The sequence below is a fragment of the Cololabis saira genome, chromosome 22, assembly GCF_033807715.1.
Source record: "Cololabis saira isolate AMF1-May2022 chromosome 22, fColSai1.1, whole genome shotgun sequence".
In the NCBI taxonomy this organism is placed as follows: domain Eukaryota; kingdom Metazoa; phylum Chordata; class Actinopteri; order Beloniformes; family Belonidae; genus Cololabis; species Cololabis saira.
Window position 1 is genome coordinate 10,777,412 of NC_084608.1, and position 25,110 is coordinate 10,802,521.

The following is a 25,110-nucleotide window of genomic DNA, read 5'->3' on the forward strand; positions in this document are numbered from 1 at the left end:
GTGGACGATCTGAAGATGGGATGCAGATGTCTATGCAGCAGTAGGCTTTGGAGAAGGATTTCCCGTCAGCTCCATCTACGGTTTCTGAAAAAAGCCATGAGAAGCGGTCAGCTGATATTTGTTGAGGAATGCATGGATTAACTGTAGCCTTCAACAATGATCACTAGGGGTCCAGAGACAACAGACGGTGCACCAATAGATTAGACCAGAGTTTGTCTTAAAGTAACTAAGTTGCACTATAAAGAACAGTAAAGAGACAAAGATAGACCCTTGAGGAGCACCAGGTATGACATTTGTAAATTAAAGGAGCTTGAGGCTCCTTTTAAGAAATGAGACTCTCTAGCGCCACCCTTCACCACGACGGCCGTTGGGGTTACTGCAGCCAACAGTGAAGCCAGCACAGGAGAACGGGGAGAACGTGCATGCAGCGTCATGTGACGTCACATCCGCAGCCCAGCGCGGGAAATTCGGACTCCGAATTGCAGCACATTTTGCAGCACACAGCCTGTTCAAGGCAACGGAGAGATACACTAGAGGGCTCATTCTTTTGGGTTTGGAACGCTTCATCTGACATTATTACTAGAAAACTTAAAACGCATACAAATTTTTTTCATAAATTCTGCCTCAATCCGGCCTCAAGCTCCTTTAAGAGAGGACGTTTCCAACTGGCACAAAAAAAAGTTCTCTCGCTCAGGCAGAACGTAAATTAGTACAGAAAGACGCCGTGGCAGTTTTACAAGGAGTTCACTGCCCTCGTTAAGCTGTACTTTTTAACAAATGAAGATGCTTTTGTTAACTGGCGTAAGAACAATATTGGGCAGCAACATATTAAGCCAGTAAAGAGTAAGTAATGACCATAACGCTTAATAACCATGAAACCGTGTTACTTCTATTGGCTTTACAGGCAAGCATCATCATCACCACACAGAGCAGCGGATAACACGTTACCCTGGAACATGGAGCCTCATCTGCTCGTGTTCACCGGCTGGAAATATGCTCATTGCTTTGATTATGTAAGAGGGAAAGATGACAGGATTTTTGCGTCGTGAAATGTATAGTGTGTGTTGGTTCAAAGACTCTTCCCACGCCTGTCTCTCTACGACTGGCAATAACTGGTCCACTAACCATAAACATTTTATCAGGATAACGGTTTATTGGAATACTGGGTCAAGTTTGTGCTGCATGAAAGCTGCTGTGGAGTTAAACACATTTATGATGTTCTCAACGACTTCACGATAAAGGAGCAAAGGTGGTTAAAATGGACCAGCCTGCCTGTTCTGACCACGCAGAGGAGGACGAGGGGGTAACATCTACAGACATTAAACATGCACTCTGAACTTACAGATTCATAAATACAGTAGAAAAGAAAACTGCTTCAGTATTTCCTGTAGAACGAGTTTTATAGGAACAGCCTTAATTGTAAAGAGATGTTCTCATGTCCGTAATTACATTTACAAGTTATTTGAATTTAAAAGGTTATACGCGTCCTATGAAAGTAGGGCTTTAGCTCTGCTTTCCCAGCTTCACCTGCAGGTCTGTGTTTAAAGCAGAAAAGAAGCAACTCAATATTTTATGCGAGGCAACCAAAAATACAGAAAAGAGTAACATAAATTATTTTAGGCATGAAGAATATATTACTTTTTTGAGTAGTCAATCAGCAAGGTAAAATGCATTTCATTGTGCTGCATTTTATGGATAGAGCTTCTTCAAAGTGTCGCAGTGCTGTCAGGTTAACAAAAGTAAAGAAAAAATAGATTGAATTAAAGCTGCAAGCAGCGTTGATCGGGCCCTCGCACTCCAGGCCACCGCCCTCCCTCCAGGTCCCCCCAAAAAGAGAATATTATAAAAAAAACTTAAATAACTGGCTGCAAAGGGGCTTAACGTTGTTTGGTGGAACATTGTTAACCAAAATTGAATCATTATCCAGGTAAATCTATCCAGCATACTCTCGCAATCCCACCAAGGATTATAAAAGAAATTAATAGAATAAATTGTAATTTCATATGGAAAAATAAACATCACTATAAGGGATGCACCGATCCGATATTTGGTATCTATATCGGCATCGATATTGAAAAAAATTCTAGATCGGGTATCGGTAACAATGGGCCGATCCATAGGAACAGATCTATTCAATTCTAATTCTATGTGTGCTATGTGAGTGTCGTCACGCGCTAGTCACGTAATGTCACGCCGTGCGGAAGTCTACACCTTTCAAAATGGAGTGAGCTAAAGGATCTGCGATATGTAATTTTTTCACATTACCTCACTCAGCACCTGCGACTGCAACTTGCAATATTTGCAAAGTCAGTGTTTCGAGAGGAGGTGGTAAAACGTTTTTACTTTTAAGTTTAACAGCACACTGGATGGATGAAAGCTTCATGCCACACAGTGCAATCTATTTTATTTTATTCCTTTATAGCTCTTACGGTGTGTTTGCAGTGTATTTACATCCAAGGAATAAAAACATTGTGAACCATTAGTTTGAGAGTCATCCATCATCAGTAGGGGATGCTACAGATATTATTTTTTCTTTATGTGCGGCCCGGTACCAAATGGCCCGGGGGTTGGGGACCACTGTTCTACTGGACCTCAGTGCTGCTTTTGACATACATAAAAACAGACCGGAACCTGCTTCTTAAATGCGTAAAAACAGAACGGAACCTGTTTCTTTAATACATAAAAAAGGACTGGAACCTGCTCTTTAAATGTATAAAAACAGACTGGAACCTACTTCTAAAATGCATAAAAACAGACCGGAACCTGCTTCTTTAATATATAAAAACAGACTGGAAACTCCTTCTTTAATACATAAAAACAAACCATAACCTGCTTCTCATATACATAAAAACAGACCGGAACCTGCTCTTTAAAAACATAAAAACAGACTGGAAACTGCTCTTTAAATACATAAAAACAGACCGGAACCTGCTTCTTAAATGCGTAAAAACAGAAGAGAACCTGTTTCTTTAATACATAAAAACAGACCGGAACCCACTTCTTTAATACATAAAAAGAGACCGGAACCTGCTTCTTAAATGCGTAAAAACAGAAGAGAACCTGTTTCTTTAATACATAAAAACAGACCGGAACCCACTTCTTTAATACATAAAAAGAGACCGGAACCTGCTTCTTAAATGCGTAAAAACAGAACAGAACCTGTTTCTTTAATACATAAAAAAGGACTGGAACCTGCTCTTTAAATGTATAAAAACAGACCGGAACCTACTTCTAAAATGCATAAAAACAGACCGGAACCTGCTTCTTTAATACATAAAAACAGACCGGAACCTGCTCTTTAAATGTATACAAACAGACCGGAACCTACTTCTAAAATGCATAAAAACAGACCAGAACCTGCTTCTTTAATATATAAAAACAGACTGGAACCTGCTCTTTAAATGTATAAAAACAGACTGGAACCTACTTCTAAAATGCATAAAAACAGACCGGAACCTGCTTCTTTAATATATAAAAACAGACTGGAAACTCCTTCTCTAATACATAAAAACAGACCAGGACCTGCTCTTTAAATACATAAAAACAGACCGGAACCTGCTTCTTAAATGCGTAAAAACAGAACAGAACCTGTTTCTTTCAGCGAGGCCCAGCGGGTGGGGCCCCTACGACTACGGGAATAGGCAGCCAGGGATCCCTCGGCGGACCGCTACCCAGGCGAACCCCGGCGAACCCCACGGTAACACTTTTGACTGAGAAAAGTAATGCGCTTCGTCGCAGGATGGAGACGTACACTTTGATGTATAACACACCTGGGTGCACGTTACGGTTCGGGATTCCTACAGATACAATAGATACAATGGGGCCTTCGCACTGAAGGTGCTCAGGCCCTAATAATAAACGCTACAATTACAATAGGGTCCTCGCACCCTCAGTGCTCGGGCCCTAAATATTGAAGCCTGGACGACAGTTAGTCTGTCTGTGTGTTGTCCGCTACGATTATATATATATATGTACACACACACACACACACACACACACACACACACACACACACACACACACACACACACACACACACTGAGGCACACATAGGCACTGACACCCACACACACGTACATGATCTGAAGTTTGTGTTTAATGTTTAGTTAGTTGTTGTTAATGTGAAGTTTAGCCATCAGAATTTATCACAAGTGTTGTTTCACTATCTTTTAACACTTGTGTAAATACATTCTGATTAATTTGAATGTTTATTTTAAACATATTGGTTACGGCTGCTGGTTGCAAAGGTCTGTGCTCGGACTCCTTCCTTCACTATTATGACGTTTTTCCACTAGTACCTCTAGTCGCCACGCCCCCGTCTTGCGCTTCTCCACTACGGGCCGAGGCGGGTAGAGGCTGGCCGAGTAGGTACTTTTTTGTACCTATTCTGCAGAGGTTCTAAGCGTGCTGAGTCGGCCCTGCATCTGACGTCATCACAATACACGCTACCGATTGGTCGGAGGGCGGGGCCGTCAGACGTTTGAATCAGGAAGCGGGAATCAGCGCAAGCGGCGATTTTATCCGACAGACAATGGCAGCGCAAACATCTGTTTGGTGATCCCACTCTGAGGTGCAGATGTTCATAAACCTGGTGGCTGAGGAGAGAATTAAAAAGGGATGTAGACGGGCGATAAGGAACGATCAGATCTACCAGGTGCTCTGTTTTACTCTCAGTCGCTGCTCCAGCTGATTTCTCATCAGCGCAGACACAAACAAATGTGTTGCGCAATCGAGTACGTCACAGCAGCTTCACCCCAACCCGCCCACTTCTCACCTGGGTGTTTAAAAACAAACGAGGACGAGGCGAGTGGAGGCGGGACGAGGCGAGTGGAGGCGGGACGAGGCGTGCCGAGTCGATGCGCGCTGAGTAGGTACTAATGGAAAAGTGCCATTATTCTGTAACGCCACCCCTGGCAAAAGGCTGGCATGTATGGAATAACGGTTACTTTAAGACTGATTTTACTGTTCAGTTATTGTTTTTCTGATGTATGGTGGGGCCCCGTTTTGATTGATTCATTTTGATAATATATTGTGATAAGTCATCTTCTTTATTAATTATTAATAACTATTGTACGACAATTATTAATACCTCTTTATTAACTGAACCAGCACCCCCTTTGTGGCACAACACTCTTCTAGATCTGCTCAATGATCACACCAGCTGTTTTCTGGTATTCGCTCTCCTGCCACTCTGCGCGTTATCACGATCATGACGACTGAACTCTGCTCTGCATCTTACTCTGCTCTATTGCCTGCTGTGAGGTTGCGTTTAATAAAGACTCTGCCGACCTCTCTCTTTTTATTTCCTTAGGGTGGTCCTTAGTTACAATATGAGTTACAGCTCTAAGTATGGAGCTAGAACAGTCTCATAATTCACAAATGCACACGCCGATCCACAAATGCACAGGACAAGATTTACAAATGCACAGACCGAATCACAAATGCACAGAACAATTCACACGTGTGTAGGACAAGATACACAAATGTATTTTTGATGCACACACAAATATAACCTGATTTACAAACGTTTTGTGTTTTTTTTTTTCTGTGAGCTGCGCTGGATTTGCACGGAGCAACCAATCAGATACCTTCCTTTGTTTCAGCCAATCATAAGAGCGCACCTCACATGGGGGACGATTTACTCGTAAACCAGTCAGATTAAAGGGGCGGATACACCTGCTGTTTGAGCCTGCATTCGCACCGTTCGCTTAGAAAACTGATTCAATATTTCGAGTTGGTGGAGTAAAGATAAATAAACAAGACAGCAACCTGGGATGGAGAGGAGATCACTGCTCTACTTTTCTTGTGATCTCGGAAAAGAAAACTGCGCGATTGGGCCGTTCAACCAGAGCCGTCGGGAGACTGGAGAGCTCCAAGTCCTGCCGATGCAGCGACTGATGATGAGAAAAAGCGGAGATATTTCTGTATTGACGGTTGACGGTTGACGGTTGACGATTCCTCTCTGATCTTCTGACAGAGGTATCTATTCCTGTTCATCTCTCCATCTCCTCTTCAGTGTCTGTTTCCCTTCCATGCGACTCATCCTCTCCTTTCTCCTCAAACTTTCCACCTCCAGTCCCGTCCACTTCCTCTTCACTCTCTGACATGTCAGACAACACCGGAAGCTGCTCATTCCGGATATCGTCGACATTGTTGGGCAAATGTTCTCTTTCCACAGGGCGTACACGTTCAGGTAGGTCGCTGTCCTCTACTGGACATTCGATATCAGGTGAGTCACTTTCAATTTTTCCTGTTTCATGTACTTGTTCGGTTTGGATGTCTCTTTCATTGGGTAAGTACTCAGTGTCACCCTGACAGCTGGTTCATTCGTTAAGTGTCAGGGAACTGTCTGGTGTGCCTTCAGGCATACCAGGTGGTTTGTCAGTTTCGGGAATGCAATCAACATTCTGGGCATTTACTGGGCTCAACAGAACATACATCTGGAGGTTCAGTATGCTGTGTATCTTGTTCATTGGACATAGGTGGATCAGGCCGTAGTGAACTCTCATGGACTGAAGAGTGTTTGGGGGTTGTCTGTACCAGTAGACTGGAACAAGCTCATCGTCCTCCTCCGATGAAAAGTGATCAGCATCTACTGCAGGATTTGCACGAGTTGCTGGTCTGCGCTTTGCAGGCTGCTGAACAGGCTTGTTGCTTTCCTCCGTAGATAAGTATCCACATGGGAGAAGCAAGTCCCTATGCAGTGTCCTTTGGGGGCCGTCCTTGTTTTCAGGTTTGACCGTATAGACAGGAAGGGTACCTGCTCGGCTCACCACTACATGGACAGCTGACTCCCATTTGTCTGAAATCTTATGCTTCCCCCATATGCGGACATTCCTGACCAGCACTCGGTCTCCAGCTTTCAAGTCTGATGCAGTTACACGCCTGTCAAAACGTGTTTTGTTCTTGTGTGCTGTCTTTGCAGCATTATCCATGGCTATTTTGTAGCTTTCCTCGAGCCATGAATTGAGGTTCTGCACATACTCAGAGTGTGATGTGTGTTGGGTGTGATGCACTAGCAGTCCAAATGCCAGATCAACCGGCAGGCGAGGCTGGCGCCCAAACATGAGTTCATATGGTGAAACCTATCATATCATTCTTGGTGCAATTGTAAGCATGCCCCAGAGGTTGTACAAAATCACGCCAACGAGACTTCTCTTGGTTCTGAAGAGTGCCTAGCATATCTAGTAAGGTGCGATTAAATCGCTCAACAGGGTTGCCCCTAGGGTGGTATGGGGTTGTCCTTACTTTTTGTATGCCAGCTACTTGACAGAGTTCTTTTATCATACGAGATTCGAAATCAGGCCCCTGATCACTGTGTAGCTTTTCTGGCATGCCGTAGTGCACCATAAAGTTCTCCCACAGACACTTTGCCACTGTGCAAGCCTTTTGATTAGGTGTAGGAATGGCAACCGCGAATTTGGTAAAGTGATCCGTGATAACAAGGATGTCTTTGATCCCACTTTTGTCAGATTCGAGAGAAAGGAAGTCCATACAGAGAAGCTCAAGGGGCCTTGTGGTTTTGATATTAACGAGGGGTGCAGCTCTCTCAGGCAGTGCGTTCCTCCGTACGCTGTACAAATAAAGTTTACTTACTTACTTACTTACTTACACACTTGCCACAAGTCCTCACCGTCCTCTTCAAATCCGCAGCCATCTTTGGCCAGTAGAATCTAGTCCTTACAAGATCCATTGTACGGTCCACTCCCATGTGACCCATATAATAATGCAGGCTAGTCAGAACAGTGTCACGAAGCTCAGCTGGGAGTACAAGCTGGTAAGTTGTCTTGTGACCCTCTTGACGTTGTCTGTACAAGACATTATTCAAGAGCTCAAGGCGGTTTATTTCTCTTAGAAGGAGTGGGATGTTAGAGAGTTCATTTCGCAAGGTGGGGGGTGGTTTGTCACCATGTTCAATTTGGGAAATGACATGCCTTATACATTGGTCTGCTCATTGTTTATCTATCAGCTCTGCTTCAGATAGATGGGGGATGACTAGCAATCCTCCAAATTGACCCTCTTGCTCATAGCTGTCTGGCACAGCATCAGCAGAGATGGCAAGGCATTCAACTAGAGCAACACTATCGGCGCTACTGTCAGCATCATCGACACTGTAGATGAAGTGCCTTTTGCAGATTGCTCACGCAACTGCTTGATCGACTGCATCAATATTTTCTGGATCAGACAGGTGATCTTGGGTGAATTTGAGAATACGTTCTCTCTCTTTCTGAGATTTGAGGTCATCCGCCAACTTTGCATGCGGTCTGCGGGAGAGACCATCTGCATCTCCGTTCTGCTTCCCAGGCCGGTAAAGGAATTTGAATGAGAATGTTGACAGTGCTGCCAGCCATCTATACACCCTACACCCTGCCACAGAATCCTTCTAGATACTTTAATATTTGTAAATATTCGAGTACTATTAAGGTTCTACCACATGATGAGAAAGTGAGTACAGCTATCTCTGATATTGTGGGAATGGTATAGAAGATGCAGAGGTCAAAACGGATCAATCTTTTTACAATTATGTGGGAACTCTTTATTATTGCTGGGATGTTTAAAGGCAAATCGAGGAAAGTTTATCATGATTAAATGCCATAAAATGTAGAGTACTCTGTTTTAATATTTTGTCTCAGGTGTATGTGAACTTCCAACAATTGCAGGTGTACTTTGTTTCACACATTAATTCATAGCTGGATTTTCTCATAAAGTCCATTTCCCAGATCTTTGTGAGCTTTTTGTTGCAGTTGAGCATTTTCATTTTAAAACACAAGAAGATAAACACAATAAAAACCTCAAATCAGTGAAATCCTATTGAAATGCTCTTTATTTAAAGTTACAGTTACAAACATACACATGATAGCAGTGACAGACAGTGTTGTTCTCAAGCACACTGAGCAGTGCAACTACAGGCCAGATGAGCCTCTGTAGTTTCCCTCAGATCCACGCTGCTGTCAAAGATGCTGCTCGTGCGCTCAGGAGCAGAATCTGCAGAAGCAAGGAAGCAAAGCAATTAGAGACAGTTTGTTTTGAAAATGTTGTTTTCTAGTGATTGGTTTTATTTCTTCTTAAAACTCACCAGAGGGCATACAGTTGAAGCCAACAGTGACAGGGCTGGTCTTGACTGGGAAGCAGCCAGGCAGACAGCGCAGCACAGGCTCAACAGAGAAACATCTGGAGTTCTCCCCTTCAATGTTCACCTGCTTCTCAAGCTGCACAGATTCAAGCTTCAGACGGCACTCTGTAAGAAATAGTACAGATAAATGGATTTCTGATGGATGCAGTGAGCCGATGACATGTTTAAAAGACTTGGATGTGCTGCAACATAAATATTAGATAAAAGTGGAGTAGAAGTTTGGAAATTAAGATAAAATGTCATAGTTTTAATCTAAAAATGATTGCTTAGTGATCTTAGAGTCGTACCACTGTTGTCCCTGCAGCTCTCTGCAGAAAGAGTCCAGGAATGAGCAAAGCTGACTGCATTCTTGCTGACCCGTCCATTAGGTGTGCGATACTCCTCTCTGATCTCCCCATCAGCCTTTCCACAGAGTCCACAGGTCTTGCCTTTCATCCAGTCCACAACTTTAATCTACATTGCAAAATGATGACACATTAAGTGGTAGAAACATCAGACATATGTGGCAACTGTGAAAACTCCTTTGCTTTGCTGGTGTTTTGGTTTCTCCAAAATCACACTCTTTTCTGATAATTTGTGCAGAAAGTTTCATCATGTATAATATTGTTTTTACCGTGTATGACTTCTTGTCAACATAAACCTCTTGAAGTCCGTGGCTAGGTGCATAGACAGAAATGCCTTCTCCAGTTCTTCTGATCAAAATGCCGTCTGCAAAACAAGTTCTTATCATCAGTTTTTACAAGTAGTTTAATTCAGGAATTCAGGATGAACTATAAAACTGGAGAACGTGTAGCTTTAATTTTGCAACATTACGTTTAAAATTATCTTTTGTTAATGTAAAAAACTTTGATAGGACAAAGACTGTGTAAAGACACCTGTTGGATGGTCGTATGGGAGTGTGGTTTCCCTTCCATTGACCTTCACAGCCACTTCAATCTTGGAGAAGAGATCAATATCGCTACAAGAATAGAAGAAAATCAGTTCAATCATCAGTTTGATCAGCGTGCCAAGGAAATCTAACATTCTCTTTCACCTCAATGTTTCTGATTACTCACATGTTAGCAATTTTGACATTGATATGGCTTTGTCCAGTGGAGTCCTTCATCAGCAGAACCATGAACTTCACCTCTTCGGTGCAATCCTGCGCTAAGACCTGGTAGCAAGACTCGGGCATGTCCCTTGTGTATGACCTGTTGTTGAATGTAATCAATGTGTCCTCGACTGATCTACATTGAGCTGGAAGAAATGAAAGTGCTTTTAACCTTGGGTTGCATAAAAAAAAACATTAAAAAAAGTGTCTACAATTGTGTTATGATTTATACAGCATCAGCCATTACTTGCGACAGCCTTGGCAAAAACGTAGTGGGCCTTGTTAATGACTTCATCAAAGGGGATGAAAGTTTTGATCTCTTTCAGAGGCAGAGTGATGGGAAGACTCAAAGTCATGTTGTAGACTGTACGCTGTTGAGGGAATAAATCTTGTTTATTAAAAAGCAGTAACATAATTAGAACCTTAGGTAGAAAAACATGATTTTGCATACCACTGGTAATCTTGCAATGAAGTTAAGTGCCTTCTCAGACGCTGCAATCACAGTGAATGAGAGTTGTCTGGTGCTGTTCTTTCCCTTGATCAAGTCAGCCAGCACTTTCGCAGGAACGTACTTATACACCCTGTTGAAGAATTTTTGTGTCAAGTATTTTGCAAGCTTTGCATGGAAAGTCTTTGAGCTTACTACAGCAAATATGAAATTTCTTACATTTCTCCGTAGCGTCTAAGCGAAGAGGGCAGTCTTTCCCAGGACATTCTGAGGCGAGCTGCAGGGCTTGATTCAACAAGACCAGTTTCTCCAGAAATCATGGTGCTGTATTCCTTGCAGTTTGCTCCCCAGGAGATCTTAGCCTACAAAGAAACAGCAGGTACAAGAATAAGCCATTTTGCTTTAGAGGTAGTCCTCTTATTTTCATTAAAAAAAAAAAACAAGACAGTGTCTTACTGTGACTTTGTGTTTGCTTAGCACAACTCCATCAACACAGATCTTCCAGTTGTACTCAGTAGACAGAGGAGCGAAAACGATCTGAAGTCTGGCACTTGGTTTGTCAAGGTAGGCAGAGAGTTGGTATCCCTGCAGCTTCTTATCAGCTCTAACAGCTTGGAAGATGGCGACAACTTTGGCAGCCTCATTACCGAGGAATTTTTTCTGTGGGGAAAACCTTTGTGTGAGTGCTCACAAACCACCAGGGAAAAGAAGACTGGATAAGGATTTCTGATATCCAAATTTCACCTGTCTGTAAATGGCCTCAAAGCTTGAGTCCCTGCTGTTGCTCTTGGAATACATTGCAGAGTTGACAGCCTACAAGAAAGATATATCAAAGTTAAAAAATGCCAGGCAAAATATGTGAATTAAACTACACTTTCAAACACTACAATATAACCTTATATTTTGAAGTACAATACAAACTTACCTTCTTGTGATCCTTCTCAAACCTGTGACTTATCTGCTGTTAAGAACAAATATCATTATTTCCCAGGCACTCTACACTTATAATTTTTTTTTGCAGACTTACAAAATAATTTTTTATATTTTACCCTTGAACGATGAATGCTGGAGCTAGAGGAACTTGAGCCAGCACTGAAGAGTGATGTAAGGGTTGATGCAGAGCTGGATTTGGAAGAACGTCTGGAAGAGCTGTTTATGCTGCCGCTGCTGCTGGAGCGAGATGAGGAGCTGGAAGCGATGGAGGAGGAAGAGCTGCTTGAGCCAGATGAGGAGGACTTGCGGCTGGAAGCCAGGATTTTGTTGAGCTTCATCAAGACTGGTGTTTCCTCAATGATCTCTTCACTCAGGTTGATCTGTCTAATGAGCTTCTCTGCAGCCTTTGCTCCAACCCTGACCTCCATCTGAAGTTTCTCAACGGCTTCACCTTCAACTGAAATTATCAGAACATTATAGCATTATAACCTACTTGTCCACAATGCCTTTTTAAAATGCACAACATTTGTATTTTCAACACTTACTTGGTGTGATGGATAAAGAAGCATGGTGACTTCCTGCCAGTTTGTACAGGGCAATGTCCCGGATAGATCCAGCATTTTTGGTAGCAACTTTGATACAGGCCTTGAGTCCAATACCAACATACTGAGCACAATATCTCTTTGAAAGGAGACGGATGTTGTGTTCCGTAAGCTTGGCATCTTCTACTTCCATGGAAATGGCCTCTTCAGATATTGACTATAAGAGGAAATAGATATCAATGATAATTGAAGATACCGTGTTAGCTATCAAAATCTTTTTTAATTTAACCACTCTCACTGTAATAGATGAGACGCTTGAAACAGATCGCAAGACTTTGGGAGGAATGATGGGAGTGATTTTTTCAGAAGCAAGATCCTCAATATTTCTCACCACAGCAAAGGTCTCAACACTGTTGGGAAGGAATGTAAGTTTTAAAGCTGTGGCTAGAGGTCATTTTGAATCTTTTGATTGAACAATTGGATTTCTTTTCGTAAGTCCAGGGTGAATTAAACATGTAAGCCTTACTTCAGGGATGTAATGTTTTCAGGCACAGACACTGGAAGAACTTCGATCTTAAAGTCACCCTCCTTGATGTCAAGTCTTGCAGCAATTTTGGATGGAACAATAGAGTTGAGCTTAACTCTTGATACCATGGTTGCCTGAATAATGGGGGTGTTAATTCCCATCACAGCAAAGGTATTCATTGCAACACTAGGAGAAAAATTAGTATGTTGTAAATAAGTATGAGTAGAGTATTTTTGATATTGTCACATTAAATGGCTTCTGCTCATTTTGTGCCAAACAATAAGACACTGAACCTACCTTGGTTCGACTTCAGTCTCAAGCTGAATGTCAGTCTCCAGAAGGCTCACGATGGGGAAACCTTCTGACAGTGGTGGTTGTGTGGTGGGTTTGACTAAGCAAACAAATGAACTCATTAGCAATCAACCGTTCTTTTTGTTTTTGCATCCTTTTTCATATTATTATTTTTGTTGAAAAATAACTTATTTAGTATTGATAAAACTATATGTTTCATGATATTCTATGTAGGACTTACTTTTCTTTGTTCTTCTACAACAAAGAAAAGTACGTCCAGCTGCTTTGATTCAAACCTTTGAGAGTTAGCAGAGAATCTACACCAGTATATATTATGATGGTATTTCCAGTTCTCCTAATTAGCTGAAAAAAAAACAAAACACGTTTTTTCCTTACTCTTGACAACAGCTGCAGCTACAGCAGTAGAGTACAGACTGAGCTCCAATGGAAGACCAGCAGCCGTAGGCAAGATGCGTCGCACCTCAGCAGCCAGCACAGGCTTGGCGTAGCTCAAGCTGACACCAGACAGCAGCAGAGTCTCCAGAGCCTCTCTTCCGTATTTCTTAATAGAAGGTCCACTGGCATACTGTAGGGGACAAATGTATCGTAGATATTGTGCTTTGCAAGACTTTTGTCTGACTTGAGGTTGACAAGTTTATATTTGTAACATACCGTAATAGCTTCTTCAATCAAGGTTTTTTCGATGTTTGCAAAGGCAATTTCTTGTCCAAACAACTTGACATACAAGGAAGCCAGGGGTTTGTCGGTGGGCAGAGACCTCCACTGAGACAGCTGTAGACAGAGGAAATGTGATGTTTCATTGTTTCAGATAGGGTAATACTTTTAATTTGTGGTTTTTACTGGTGCTTACAGCCTTAAGGATACGCTTCATCTTGGTGATCCTGTCAGTACTCTCAGTGATTGATGGGTTTTTCAGAAGAGCCTCTTGGAGGCCGTCAGTTCTCACTCCAATCTTAAAAAGTCATCACACACACAATGTTAAAACAACAACTTCCAATTTAGTTATTCAACAGCTGGTCAAGTTTTAATTTTCCTTCACCTCCAGAACATCAGCTGCAGCTCCAGCAAGGAAGGCTCTGGTCTTAGCAACAACAGATCGTGGAAGAAGGGTGGCAGCATCATTGATGTAGAAAGCAGTGGCAGCCGCACCAAGCATCAAGGAACCTAATTTAGAGTTTGTAGAAGTACAATTAGTTGATGCCGTAAAACAGTAAAAACCCCAACATGATTGTATTTCACTTAGATCTTACTGTCATAGAGGTCGACATGGACTGCTCTGCTGAAACGCATGCTCAGTCTGTCCAACTTTGGACCCAAGACTTTCATGGCCACACTGCAAGCTGCAGCACTATAAAGGAAACATGAAATAGATTCATAAACATGAATCCTTATGAGCAAATCGGCTTGATGATTAACAGGGATCTGACAGTATACTCACAGTGAAGGATGGATGATGGAGGGGCTCCTGCTCAGGGACTTCATGTGAGAGTAAGTGAAGCTGGCCACTTGCAAATTCTTCTCTGTCTTCACAATGTTGGCAACAGTTGTCACCAATCCCATACTAGGACTTGTCTCAAACAGGACAATGCATGAAAGCATGCGAAGTTCTGGGTGAAGAGCCTTGTCCATGTAGAGCTGAAGAGCCAATTCCTGAACCTGTTTCAGAGGGGAAAACAAACTCAGTATGGACCTCAGTGCATGGAATCGAAGTTCTCTGAAATACTCTCCAGTATTCAGAACTCACCCTTCTGGGCTCTTTCTTTGCAATGTTCCTGAGGGCCAGGATGGCTTCAACATGGACTCTTAGTGGCAGAGTTACAGCAGTAGTGCCATGTATGGGTATGATCTTCGTGATTGACTTGAGACTTGAAGGATGTCCAGCATTTCCCAAAATCTTAACAAACAAGATGATGTTCTCTATCTCTCTCTTAGAAACAGCCTCGGAAAGACGGTCCTGGATGGGCTGTGGGAGGAAATGGGTTTATGAGATCCAAATTTCCTACTCTCAATTTTTCCTCAATGTTTGAAGTGATTAGATAAATCAGGTAAACTCACCTTTATAAGTTCAACAGGACAGGCAGGTGTTTCAGCGCAGTATTTGGAAATCATTGTACCATAGCCGAGGAGGACAATCTCACGCAGAATTGGGTTTTCCAATATTTTGGGTTCCAGTGACAGGGTCTAGAACAGTGCAAATATCAGAAACGTTTCACATATTTCTTATTCATATTAACAAAGTTACTTGCTCTAGGATCTACTAACCTCTACCAGCTTGATAGTTTCAAGGTTTGCTGACACCATGTGAACAGCTGCAACCAAAGCCTGAGTTGCCTCAACAAGACTCAAGTCATCAGTCAAGAATTTCTCCTTGATAAACCTAAGAACAGCAGGAGTTCCAGTGGCAGGGATTGCATCCAAAAACCAGTGTCTGAAAAAAGCAAGGATAAATTAAGTACACCTAGAGTATTTATAGTCATACATTATTTAGAAAAATATATATGAATTTTCAGTCACTCCAAAGCCACCTGTGGGTAGATATCTTTTTGTACTGGCCCCAGAACATTTCCAGGTCTTCATAACGAGCTGTACGTAAGAGCTGAATCAATTCCAAAAACTTCATAGGGGCTTCCTCATGGACCTTCTCAACATTGTTTGAAACCAGGTGATTCAGAATCTCGACAACCTAAGGCACAAGAAACCATTAAATGTGATTAGGATTCACATGTTTTCATTTTTGACATCACATCTTTTTAAGGAACCTGAAACAATACCTGGGCCTGTAAGTTACTGATCTTGATAAGCTGAAGGGGTGTCTGAAGAAGTTCGGTGGAGAACTCGTACTTGATAGATCCACGGGGAGTATACTGAGCTGAGATGGATGGAATTGGGTCTTTTTCAATCTCAAGGAACACCAGTCTCTGCCTTTGAAGTAAAGTGAAAAACAATCAATCTTCAACCCAGGTACACCAATAAATTACAGCTTTTACATTCTCAGTATATTTTGACATACTTGGTTTCCATTTGAACAGCTCCATGGACCTCAGAGAGAGGTAAGAATTGGATCAGCTCACTGACAGCTGCCTTCATGATCATGGTGCCGCTTGGAGATGGTTTCAAGGTGTAACTGAATGATGTTGTACCTCTAAGGTTTTTGGATTCCTGTGAATATGAGTAAAACATATGCTTATTTGTACAATATTTTGCTATCATACATGTATGCGTGGTACAAAATCAGTTTGATCTTACCTTCTGGCATTTGTCGCATGTCTCAGTGTATGCCAACCCGATGTTTTTAATGACCTCTTCCTGGCAGTGGTTCAAGTCCCTGGTCTTGGTCAGGAGGATACGTTCAGCCTTTAGATCTTCATTGATGGAGTAGAGGGTCTTGCACACACCCTGAGTTCCGGCCTGTGCAACAAAGCACCTGTTTAGTGGAGAACGGACTTCTCACAGTGGACTTATAATAATCTACCCGGGGATCTTTGACAAACCTCCTGCAGATCGTAGACATTGTGTGTCTTCTTGATGTTGAGCTGAAGGATGTTCAGGATGCCTCTGTAGATGTTCAGCACTAAAGTTGAGACTCCTTCCGGGGCCTCAATCTGTCCCACAATACCATTGGTGTATTGAAACTTGATGGGAATTGTGAGCTGAGGTGCCAGGGCTGCCTTTAGCTTGCTCGATGGAGTTAGAGGATCCTTTGGCCAAACACCACTGTACTCATAGAGCTCAGGTTCTGCAAACTATAATTTAGAAATTAGATTTATAAGAGGCAGTCTGCATTTCGAAGTTAAAATGCATGTTGCTTGCTCATGATATTGATCTTTACCTTCATCAGGTAAGTATTTTCAGACACTGCTCTGATGAGAACTTTGCTGGAGATGTTGAGTCCAGCCCTCGCCAGACCTTCATCAGGGAGACCCCCCAGGAGCAATGTCTCATACTTGTACACGTAGGTTTTACCAACAGCAAACTCAGGAGCTGTAAGCACAGTTTTAGTTGGTGAAAAGTGTTCTACCTCAGCCCCAAAACAGTTATGAGAAAGTTTTATTGGAAGAATTTACTAGTATCATTGCTAATAAAAAGATAAGTAATATAGGTAATATTAAGTACTGAACTTACCAAAATTTGGACTTTGTCCAGCTGAAACAGAAATAAAATAAAGTTAATAGTCCACTATGCAAATCGAATGTATTATTACGCATCGCATTATTTATAATTTGGGGAAAAAATACATACATATATTTTGTATGTATATCTATCAACCATAGAATAATTACTTTTTCAAATACAGGTTCAGTATTTGTCTTACACATGAACAGTTTACAGCTATTGGCATTCTGATAGTGGATTTGAAAGGTGCCTTCTCTCTTGTCTCCAGTTATTCAGCAATTTTTTCAAAATTTTCCAAACTCCCAAACCTTCATATTAAAATTAGCTAAAACATTGTGTTACATTTCATTTAATGGTTAATTTAATCTATGTCAGAAATGCACATGCTTAAAATGAACAACAAATACATAGTTGTATGCCACTGGCTAAAACTGTAAAAATGTCCTTTCAGTCCTAAATAGAAATGCAAAAATAGTTTCTTTCCTAAAATTAAACTGTTGAAGATAAGTATATTGATCAAACCCTTGGAAATTTTTTTTCCTTTTTGGATAGTAAAGTTATATGACATTAAGGCTACAGAAAAGTATGTTGTATTGAGTTATAATAAAGCAAGACATGACATGACAAGATTCCTGAACGTTCTTCTGCTGTAAAGAGAAGCATCTAAAATCTAAAAGGTTTAAATTTAAGAAACTAAAGCAAACAACAAAAGAAGTTTTTCAAATAATGCTCAAAAGCGTATCTTGTGCAAAAGTGGCAGTCTTTCACTAATGCAGAATGCTTCTTACCCACGAAGGCCAGAGTCAGGGCAAGCACAACCGCTTTCATGGCTGATGGGGTTGCGACATTCTGAGGTGACGGGCAGCCTTTTAAAGGAAAACTCTGTGTGGAAAAAAAGAAAAAAAGATGTTTGTGATGTAATGACCCCTGTTGTTGCATATGAAAGTACATAGATAACTTATTAACTTTTTAGAGTGATGTGAGCTTGTGCTCAATTTGTCCAGGGTCGATCAGAGGATGACAAGTTAGGGCCACCTGACCTTGTTCTATTCAAATATGCCAGGGTTAACTTGATCACTTTGTTTCAAAATGTTTGCTGTGCATATACTTTGTATCATGATTGCTGCTTGAGCTAACAAATGCTTTACACTAGATTTTCCATGAAATGCTGTTCCAATTTTTATTTTTCTACTACATGAAAAGGATGAAAATATGCTGTCTATTAGAGGGATGAGTTAAAGATATAATCTCCTTTTAGAATATGGAATCTGTGGTTTGTGTTATGTCACTCAAGAATTGAATAGCCAAATATGCCAGGGACCCCAAAAGCAAAGACACTGAGACTGGAGTTGCAAACGGATGATTTAATAAGCAAAATTAATCCTGTCAGTGTCTGACATTTCCCCCAGTTTGTGTTTTCTTTTCTGCCCCACCTGTCTTCCATCAAACCTGATCTCACAAAAATCCGTGAAATGCCCATGACCTCTCACCACTATTTTCCGTGGTACCAACACGGAAAGTGGTATAATTCCGTGTGGGCACCACGGATATTGTACCATGCAAAGTCAAGGGGATCCGTGGTCGTGATATATACACGGATTATGACATTATTATTATTTATATATTATTCTTTGTTATAATGGCTAAATTATGCGTTTTTGTCGCGCAAGGTACTGTTTGTTACTGTTAGTTTGTAAAAGCACATTTTTATCGCTGTTTTAGCAGTGTTTTATTGAGGTTTTAATGGGAGCACCACGGATATAGTACTATGCAAAGTCAATGGGAGGCGTGGTCGTGATATATACACGGATTATGACATTATTATTATTTATATATTATTCTTTGTTATAGTGGCTAAAGTATGCATTTTTGTCGCGCAAGGTACTGTTTTTTACTGTCCGTTTGTAAAAGCACGTTTTTAACGCTGTTTTAGCAGTGTTTTAATGAGGTTTTAATGGGAGCACCATGGATATAGTACTATGCGAAGTCAATGGGATCCATCACCCGATTTGATTTTGTCATACCATTGAATGAAGGACAAAACGATAACAATCATCCCATAGATATGGGCCAGTAGGGCCCTACTCTACCTACTAGTAGGCGCAGGAGGCTGTTATCGCCCCTTTCTATGGCTAACCCCATGTTATTAATGCTCAGTAGGCACAGAAGTTTTGTTATGAAGCTCACACCTCACCTCCCTTTATTATGTATTTAGCTAGAATTTTAAAACCTGAACAATAGAATTCAACGTAAAATGCCGGATCTTGTCCATTAAAAACAATACGTTTTGGAACATAGTGTAACGACCACAGATAGATAAGGCCTTGCCCGCCTGGGCAACACATCAGCATTTGGCCGATTTGTTAGTGCAGTTGACTGTGGTCTGGGAGACTGTGGTTCGAGACACGCTCTGGGCACGACTTTTTAATGAGTTATTCATTGTGTTATGGTTTTCTTTTAATATCTTTAACATTTCTAAACACAAAAACATGAAAGTGTCCTTGATAATTCAAAAATACAATAGGTTCATGTTAAGGACATCCGTTTTAATTAGTTCTCCTTCGATTATGACAAGTTATTAATGCTCAGGGTGTAGAAACTTATAGGTCTGAGAGCCTCCTGACTAATGGTATGGGGCCTATTTTGTGTCTTATTTTGCACAGTTCACTAACGCTTTGAGCTAGGAGGCTGAAATTCTAGACTCTGTATCTGGAGGTGACTCTCATCCACTGTGCCAAGTTTCAGATCTGTGTGACCGTCGGAAGTGTCAAAGGTCACCGCGTGTGTTGCGTTTCGGCCCTGCAAAGCCTATTCTGTGTCTTTTTTTGCACAGTTCACTAACGCTTTGAGCTAGGAGGCTCCAATTCTAGACTCTGTATCAGGAGGTGACTCTCATCCACTGTGCCGAGTATCAGATCTGTGTGACCTTCGGAAGTGTCAAAGGTCACCGCGTGTGTTGCGTTTCGGCCCTGCAAAGCCTATTTTGTGTATTTTTTTGCATAGTTCACTAACGCTTTGAGCTAGGAGGCTGTTATTCTAGACTCTGTATCAGGAGGTGACTCTCATCCACTGTGCCGAGGTCCAGACCCGTGCGACCTTCGGAAGTGCCAAAGGTCACCGTGTGTGGTGACTTTTTTGGGCCTTTTTTGTGTGTTTTTAGAATAATTCACTTACGCTTTGAGCTGGGAGGCTGATTTTTGACTATATTGCAATGCAGAAGGCCCTTTGCTAGGATCTTTTGGTCCCATGGCTGTACGACTTCATCAGAGCTAGTTGGCGTTGCAGAGGGTTGAAGGTGAAGTTTCAAAGCCCCACCCATCGAAAAGTACAGGTCCGATCTGCACCAAACTAATGTCTGTCTGTTCATGGGATGCCCCCAAACAACATATAAAAAAAATTCAGACTTCTATGACTTCTGCAACAGTGTTTCCTCCAAAACGTCCTGGGTAGTTAGGAGGGTGTAGAAACGTATAGGTCTCAGAGCCTCCTGACTAATGGAATGGGGCCTATTTTGTGTCTTCTTTTGTATAGTTCACTAACGCTTTTAGCTAGGAGTCTGAAAACCTCAATAAAACACTGCTAAAACCGATTTTAAGGTTCTTTTAATTGTTTTTAAGTGTCTTAACGGCCTTGGCACTTCTTATCTTTTAGACCTGCTTTTACCATATCGACCCTCACGGACCCTAAGATCCTCCGGTACCGGCCTTTTATCTGTTCCCAAAGTTAGAACCAAAACCTTTGGTGAAGCTTCGTTTCATTTTTATGGCCCACGCCTGTGGAACAGCCTGCAGGAGGAATTCAGGGCCGTAGGGACTGTCGATGCTTTTAAAGGTCGGCTCAAGACTCACCTTTTTAAATTAGCTTTTAACTGAAACTTTTATTCCTCTTAAAGCTTTTATTAATTACTTATTTATTTTATTACTTATTTACTCATTTATTTTTTAATGTTGCTTCTACTGTCAGTGTACTTATGGGCACTGTTAGTGCCCATAAGTTATCTTTTATATTAACATTCATTTATGCTGTTTTTAGTATGTTTTACACTCCTTTTAGTTCTGTTCATATCTTGTTTATTGTTTCTTAGTTCTCAGCGCCAGTGTTCTCCTCATGGGGGCCCTCCACGCCACACTGGTCTGCCTATGGGGGGCTGTCCTGGCCTGGATAGTTGGGGGTCCTACTGTCCTGGCCTTGGTAGTTGGGGGTCCTGCTGTCCTGGCCTGGATAGTTGGGGGTCCTGCTCCAGGGCCTGGATAGTTGGGGGTCCTGCTCCAGGGCCTGGATAGTTGGGGGTCCTGCTCCAGGGCCTGGATAGTTGGGGGTCCTGCTCCAGGGCCTGGATAGTTGGGGGTCCTGCTGTCCTGGCCTGGATAGTTGGGGGTCCTGCTCCAGGGCCTGGGTAGTTGGGGTCCTGCTCCAGGGCTTTATAGCCGTGGTGTGGGCCCCTCTCTGTCTGGGTCCGGGGGGTCTCTGCGGCGGCTTCCCCTGTAGTCATGGGCTTGGACAGCTCTCGGTGTGGATGGCTCCCATAGGACGGTGTTTCCTCACCTGGTCTATCAGTGCTCAGCCATACTCCATTTTTATCACAAGGGTGGGGGGTGCCGGGTGGGTCTGCATCTGTATAGTATGCTGTTTGTATGTGTGTGTATGTCTTATGAATGAGGGTACGGGCGGTTGCATGAAAAGTGCTTTATAAATAAATAAAGTTAAAGTTTAAGTTTAAAACAGCGTTAAAAACATGCTTTTAACAAAGAATAACATATAAATAATAATAATGTCATAATCCGTGTATATATCACGGCCACGCCTCCCATTGACTTTGCATAGCAACAGTTAGCGCTTCTAACCTCTTTTCTGTGAGTGATCCTGAGGGGAGGGGAGGCTATGATAATGAGGCTCTGTGCTGATTGGCTGTTTGAATGACGTGTAGCAGGGGAGGGAACAAAGCCTCGCTCCGGGCTGAAGAGCCGGCTGCGTACACAAAGCGTGTCCCATGCGAGGGAGATTCTGCGACAAAATAAATTCCATTGCTTTATTTTTTTTGTATTGCACTGTCCTAACTGGTCGCGAGTTTAACGGTTTCAGTGTGGACAGAGAGCGTCCGATGTCACGCAGCTCGACGCGATAGTCGGACGCTCGGACAAATATAAATAACATTAAAAAAAATTACGTCACTTACCGCTGACTCGTGTGCAGTTGCCGGGTCCGTGCTGTTGCTACTGATCCTTTTATGAAGGTAAATGTCGATTCAAAAACTGTCCCTCGCTGTGGAAGCAGTCACCGCTTCTGAACAATGGCGGAGCTCCAGCCGGCGGAGTTAGTTGTGGGCGTGGTTTCAGCAGCGGAGGCCGACCTATGGAAATCTGCTCCCGTCGTGACTCATGACGGGAGGCCCGGACGTAGAAGGGGGAGGCATGAGTGAATGGGGGTTTGGACTTGCCGTAGAAGAAAACGCGCCATGGGACACTGAACCAGAGCGGCTAGGCATTCGTTTGTCGGCACGGCGCTCCTGGAGTCGGGTGTCCATCTTGAGCGCCAGGGATACAAGCTTGTTGAGGGTCGTTGGACTGTCATGGACAATAAGATCTTTCATGGAATCATTCAGACCTTTGCGATATGCACTCAGCAGGGCGTGGTCATTCCAACGGCTCTCCGCCGCAAGGATGCGAAACCGCAGTGTATACTGGGCCACAGAACGTGACCCCTGGCGGATAGCTAGCAAACGGCTCGAAGCGTCTTGGACGTCTGCAGGGTGATCAAATACTGCTTGAAACTCACTCTTGAATTGACTATAGTTGATGGCAAAGGCTGGGTTGTTCCCTACTGCGGCAATAGCCCAGCTGAGGGCGTCGTCGACCAACAAGGACATGACCAGGGCAATCTTCGACCCATCAGAAGAGTATCTTGAAGGCTGATGAGTAAAAAGTAACTCACATTGTGCCAAGAAGCCCTTGCTCTGATCAAAATTTCCATTGCTGTGGAGCGGGGAGACACTGGTTTGGGTGGAGGGAACCTGGAACAAAAATAGCAGATCTACAATAACACACACACGCTAGAGACTAAACTTACTGTACCGTCCAACAGGAAAGGGTCTGCAAGGTAGGACCGCGGCCTACCTTGTTCATTCACATATGGTTATGCTTCACAATTGTGTAAATGACTATATTAACTTTTTGTTTTACTTTTACTTTCTACTTAAGGTATATGTCATCTAACGTTATAGCAATCCAGTTGTGATTCCTGGCAAGGGCCAGAGGATTCTTTGAAATTTTTTGAAAGAGAGTGCACTTTCTTTTCCACACGACTGTTCATTTTTAACATGTTCAACTATGGTTTCCAACTTATTGTTTGTAAAATTTGATCTCAAGCTCAATCAAACTAAAGAAGAAGACTTAAGATGCTGAAGAATCAAGCAGCCCCTCTAGACACGTTCCCGTCCAACACGAAATGAGGAACAACAAGGAAGATTTCAACAGCCACTCATTCGCTCTGCAAAATAACAGCTCTATATGAAGCCAAATACTGTCACCATTTCAATCCTAATTGCTGTTCATGCCCAATGATCGGGAGGCTTTACAAGAATATTTGATTTGTGAATTTCAACCACCTGAAGATGTTGAATGATCACCTATAAAGAGTGGAAACCAAACATTTCAGCTGCTGATGTTTTGTGATCTTTATGATTGGGAGAAAATTTAGTGTAAATATATATTTTTTTAAATACTATTAATATTGCTAAAAGCACTCTTGTAAATTAGATGTCTGTCTGACATCATGCAGAAAACATTTACTTTGAGTTATTGCTGCTAAAGGTTGTTTTATTAAATCATGTGTTGTTCTTAGTGTTTCACACAATGTTTCTGTATTTTATGGTAGTCTTTGTAAAATATGAAACTCTATAATGTGTCATATTGTTCGTCTGAGGTTGACCTAAATGCAAGACTTAATAAGAACCAGAGAATGTTTTTGTTTTCATGAAAAACTTAAAAACACCCAGCAACTTCAACACCCATCCAACTTAATGGATGAATGTAAAAAGAATGTAAAAAGAATTAACAGACATTTGGTCCAGTTATTGCACTGGTAAGGAATGTGTTTATAGGAAGTCCTCTAAAATTCATGAAGTGTGACACACATTTCATGTATGAGCCAGATATGACCCAAGTTTCATAACTGCCACATCCACTCCACCTCCATACCTGTCTTTCACATTCACCTGTCTCACTCACCTGCCTGCACATCTGTCATTATGGTTTCTTCCACCTTCTACAGGTGTTTGCTGTTGTTTTGCTTATTACTGTGTAATTCGCCGACGATCTCTCACACAGACCGACGGTCGTTACGTTTGTATTATTATATCGTTACGTTTGTGTTAATATACTGTAAGTGGATCCATATAACGTGTTCCCTCACTACCGAAGCGGTTGGTGCTCCTGTTTCCCTGTCAAAAGCTTAAAGCGAGTGTGGTGGATTTAGCTCCACAGACTGGTTCCTGAGTGGGAAACAGTAGAACGATAAAGGTACCGGTGGTGAGAGATTACGCCAGCTTTCCTCCCCTCCTTACTAACCCACGCGGACAAGTTAATATCCTGGCCATCAGGCCTCCGATACTTTCAGTTATCACTGGGTGAAGAAACCTTCCTCCGCAGTTTTGAAAAGCCCGTGTCCGCTTTCTCTCTTTGAGGTCTTATGTGACGTGGCGTTGTTCTGACACACACACACACACACACACACACACACACACACACACACACACACACACACACACACACACACACACAGCTACACAATTCATTTCCTGATGTTCAGCCTGCCCTGGCTGATGCCCCTGCTCTTCATAAAGCCATCTATTATCATTAACTCTGTATCAGCCTCAGCACCATTATCCAAGATCTTAATTCTTTATTTATCATATATTTAATCTTTATTACAAAACAATGGCAGATGGTCTCACTTTGAGCAAAAGGGGGGTTTGTCAAGCGCTCGCGATCTATATTGGAGAGCTGTAAGCTCACA

At 42.2% G+C, this 25,110-nt stretch overlaps 1 protein-coding gene across 1 annotated transcript; it reads right to left on the reverse strand.

Annotated features, from left to right (window-relative positions):
- Positions 1 to 8,858: 8,858 nt before the first annotated feature.
- Positions 8,859 to 17,925, reverse strand: LOC133423289 (vitellogenin-1-like). Its single transcript, XM_061713468.1, has 34 exons — positions 17,886 to 17,925; positions 17,107 to 17,127; positions 16,814 to 16,965; positions 16,476 to 16,727; positions 16,231 to 16,392; positions 15,995 to 16,143; positions 15,756 to 15,906; positions 15,510 to 15,667; positions 15,247 to 15,412; positions 15,040 to 15,165; positions 14,729 to 14,947; positions 14,423 to 14,640; positions 14,235 to 14,332; positions 14,024 to 14,148; positions 13,835 to 13,936; positions 13,636 to 13,755; positions 13,360 to 13,549; positions 12,970 to 13,063; positions 12,673 to 12,858; positions 12,436 to 12,556; positions 12,150 to 12,363; positions 11,721 to 12,061; positions 11,597 to 11,632; positions 11,416 to 11,484; positions 11,128 to 11,331; positions 10,891 to 11,033; positions 10,675 to 10,804; positions 10,471 to 10,594; positions 10,189 to 10,369; positions 10,009 to 10,091; positions 9,747 to 9,841; positions 9,421 to 9,586; positions 9,077 to 9,238; positions 8,859 to 8,985 (listed from the first exon to the last, which is right to left on the reverse strand). Exons 1-34 carry the CDS (start codon positions 17,923 to 17,925, stop codon positions 8,882 to 8,884), a joined length of 4,902 nt encoding a protein of 1,633 aa, XP_061569452.1. The 3' UTR covers positions 8,859 to 8,881.
- Positions 17,926 to 25,110: the final 7,185 nt, after the last annotated feature.

Bases quoted from the DNA above. Each gene is read 5' to 3' on its own strand.
- LOC133423289 (XM_061713468.1), bottom strand. From the start codon at position 17,925: ATGAAAGCGGTTGTGCTTGCCCTGACTCTGGCCTTCGTGG. The intron at 15,413-15,509 runs GTGGCTTTGGAG...TGCTTTTTTCAG, and splicing joins AAAAAGATATCTACCCACAG to ACACTGGTTTTTGGATGCAA. The intron at 11,485-11,596 runs GTAAGTTTGTAT...TCTTTCTTGTAG, and splicing joins TTGAGAAGGATCACAAGAAG to GCTGTCAACTCTGCAATGTA.